Genomic DNA, 3,680 nt, shown 5'->3' with positions numbered 1-3,680 from the left:
TCATGGTTTACTCTATGTGTTATAAAATAGAACTCTTCTATAGGGTTTTCTTGGTTTTAATCTTTATACAAGCAGTTCATCAAGTCTTTCTCCATGGGAGTGATTGAGTGGGCTCAAACTTCCAAGATATATATTGACAAACAATTGCAAACTAGTTGGGCAACCCAAGATCCCTAGTATAAATAGATGTACACAATTCATATTTCAAAATATTAGAAAATATCCACTTACCATTCAAAGAAAATGTAGGTTCTTGGTTGAATAAAGCTATTAAAATAATCATAATAATTAAAAGGTTTTGTGATGTAAGTCCAGGCAAAACTAGCTTACAAATGTTAAAATCAATTGGAAAAATATAATTAGAATACTTATTCAAGTTTGCTTGTTTATGTTACTGTGCTTTTGAGAATTAATAATAGTAATATATTACAATTGTTAATCAACAAAGCTTCTAGCTACTTCTTTGTTATCACTTACAATTTATGGCTATGATACTCCATAGTGATGCCATAACAATGAAACGGATTCCCATAGCTCCAGCAATGAAATAACAAAGAAAAAATGGAGATGCTGTCAAAGAAAGAAAGAGAGAGTTAGAAAAAGTATAAAGGGTTTGGATATTTGTGTTAAAGATTTTTAGAGGTTATTATGAGTACTTTTTTTGCTTTAATTATTTTTCTCAGAATAAGTGAGATACATTGTACATTTAAAAAATAACATGAGGATAAGTGCATAAATGTAACAATCCCTCTTGTTTAATAAAACAAGGACATCTGATGATGAGTGGTTAAGCATTCACCTGCTAACCAGAAAACCTGTGATTCAGACCTACCAATCACAAAAGAGCGATAAGGTAGTATGCTTCCATACAGCTTGCAGCCTTGGATATGTTATAGGGCTGTTTGACTTTGTCCTATATGAGTCCTGGTGTGGTGCTGCAGAAAAAGCACTGGACTGTTAATCACAAGGTTGGCAGTTCAAACCCACCAGCTACTTCTTAGAAACCCTGTCGTTAGTGTGCCAAGTTGGTTCCAACTCATAATGACTAGTGGATTTGAGCTACAGCCTTGCAGTGAATCAGTCCAGCTCCCCACCAGGACTCCAGGAAAACCTATATTGTTGATGTTGTTGTTAGGTGCCATCAAGTCAATTCCATCTCATAGGGACAAATGGGTTCATCTCGTCCCACAAGTCCTCCAATTTCTCCTAGAGTAAATCAGTTGCCAATTTAAATTTTCTTTGCAGATAAAATAACAAATTTAGTTAGTCAGTTCCTCTTAATCACCTTTGTAAAACAAGTATTTAATAAGATCTACAACATATTCCCAAGATTAACTTTTCATGTAAGCAAATGTCCTGGTTATTATTGTCTATAATGACTTATAAAGCTGTCTCATTTTTATAAAGTTGGTTGTATTATATTAATATATCTACAGTTATTATTTATAAACTTTTAACTTTTCCAGTGAATATTTAAATTAATTCTAAGGTTTAGGCTTTAGAAATAATGCTACAGTGTATGACGTTCATGTGCACCTTAATGAATACTTTCGAGTATCTCTCTTGGACATTTCTCAAAAGTGTAATGGCAAATGCATTATATTTTTGTGATGATTGAAAATTTCAATCCAAACAACTTTTACTTATATACATAGTACCTAAACATTAGTATCTGCTTTTTTATATCTTCCTTAGAACTGAATAACATTTATATTTAATTTTTTATAGATTTAAAATTTGATAGGCATTTTTTTCAAGTTTAACTTTATTATTTTAAGCCCTAGTGGTGTACGATAAAGCACTGGATCTCAAGGTTGGCAGTTCAATCCACCAGACAGTCCTCAGAAACCCGATACAGGGTTGCTGTCAGTTGGAACTGACTCAATAGCAATTAACAACAGCAATACTATTTTGGAGCGCAGGGCATGAGCAGACCCGTTCAGAGGGCGGATGCTCCTGGAGAGCTAGCAGAGCCACAGGAACTAGTGTGGTCCATCCCAGGGGGGGCCTCATTGTCACGTTGGGCATTGTCGGCGTGGATATAGGGCAAATTGGGGGGCTCACGGCACAGGGCGACAGAGACAGGCATTTTAGACGTCATCAGACACAGCCGCGCCATCTGTCTGCAGCCACTACCCGCGCCTGCCACTTCTTCGGCCTAGGCCAGCCCTCTGCCCAGCCTCTGAGCCTCAGGCCTGCCCATCAAGGCACAGGCCAGCCCAAGCTGAGATGCCCTTAACTAGTTGTTTACCACCAATAACAAAGCAGTCCTGCTGTGGTTCTGTGGGTTAATGCGCCAGACTGCAAAGCCTTTTTAACTGCCAGGAATGTGATTCAAGCTCACCAGCTGCCCTTTGGAAACCCTATACTGGGTTGCTGTGGGTCATGATCAACTCCACAGCATATCAACAAGGAAAAGAGTTCAGAAGGGGCTGAAAGAGAGTTAGGACACTAAAGACTTACTTACATTAAGCTATGCTTTTTTGCTCTCTTTCTTCTACCCCTTCCCCCCTTTATTTACTTTTATTTTTATTTTTTTGTGTGATTAGAGCCTGCCTTATTCAAGAGCACAGGCTAGCCCAAATTGAGACACCTTGAGTAGTTGTTTACCACCAATAACAAAGAAGTCCTGCTGAGGCTGACTGCAAAGCCTTTTGAACTGCAAGGACTGTGGTTCGAGCCCACCAGCTGCTCCTTGGAAACCCAATACTGGGTCACTGTGGGTCACTATTGACTCCACAGCATACCAACAAGGAGAAGAGCTCAGAAGGGACCGAAAGAGGTAGAACATTAAAGACTTACTTACATTAAGCTACGTTTTTTTCCTATCTTTCTTCTGACACTCCTTTTATTTTTCTCCATCTTTTTTTTTTTTTTTTTTTGTCATTTTGCTTTGTTTTTCTCTCATTATCGCTTTTGTTTTTTATTTTGCTTTTGGTTTTGTTTTCTATCCAACTGGTGTTGCATGACTGTCACATAGCCTCCCTTCTGCTATCGGAGGACTCCTCTTTTGTTTTTGATTTTGATTTTGGTTTTGTTTTCTACCCGGCTGGTGTTGTTTGGCTGTCACATAGACTCCCTTCTGCTATTGGAGGACTCTTTGTCCCCCTACATTACACGAAAAGAGTCAGCAACTGCTGCCAAATAGCCAAGCTGCAATAACACTTTATAAAACACCAAAACTCAGGCAAGAACCAATACCAGCTGCCATAAACCAGGGAAACAGACAACACCTGTAAAAGTTACTCTGAGTTAAGCAATAAGAAGAGTGAAAAGGGAAGGCCACATCCTGATCACATCTTCCTGGAGACAATCAGAAAACATAAAACATTACCAAAATATGTACTTAATTAATTATTAGGGCCACAGATAAACATTAAACATGTCCACGAAGCAAAAGCAGATGACCATATCGGTACATGTCCAGAAAAAAGATAAAATATCTCAGACAATGAACCAGAAGTAGACCTTCTCTCCATGCTGGAAAGAGGGCAGGTCTTGGAAATACCTGAGAAAGAATTCAGAAAAATGATTATAAAATGTTTCAAAACACTTTACAATGGAGTTGAGAAAAATAAGGAAGAAGTCAGAAAAGCGCTGCAGGAACGATCAAACAAGATAGATACAGCATTGTTAACAACCCAAAAGCTACAGAAAGAGGTCCAAACAATCAACAACAA

At 38.0% G+C, this 3,680-nt stretch overlaps 1 protein-coding gene across 1 annotated transcript in view; it reads right to left on the bottom strand.

Annotated features, from left to right (window-relative positions):
* The window catches only part of LOC102811088 (NKG2-D type II integral membrane protein-like), a 36,177-nt gene that overhangs the window by 19,653 nt on the left and 12,844 nt on the right, over positions 1–3,680 (bottom strand). Inside the window, exons 3-4 of the mRNA XM_006875447.1 lie at positions 478–570; positions 232–267 (exon numbers count right to left, since the gene is read on the bottom strand). Of these exons, the coding sequence (XP_006875509.1) occupies positions 232–267; positions 478–570 (129 nt within the window). The remainder of the gene's footprint in view (positions 1–231; positions 268–477; positions 571–3,680) is intronic.

Source organism: Chrysochloris asiatica, unplaced genomic scaffold, assembly GCF_000296735.1.
Source record: "Chrysochloris asiatica unplaced genomic scaffold, ChrAsi1.0 scaffold00328, whole genome shotgun sequence".
Taxonomy (NCBI): Eukaryota; Metazoa; Chordata; class Mammalia; order Afrosoricida; family Chrysochloridae; genus Chrysochloris; species Chrysochloris asiatica.
This window is presented reverse-complemented; position numbering and strand designations above follow the sequence as displayed.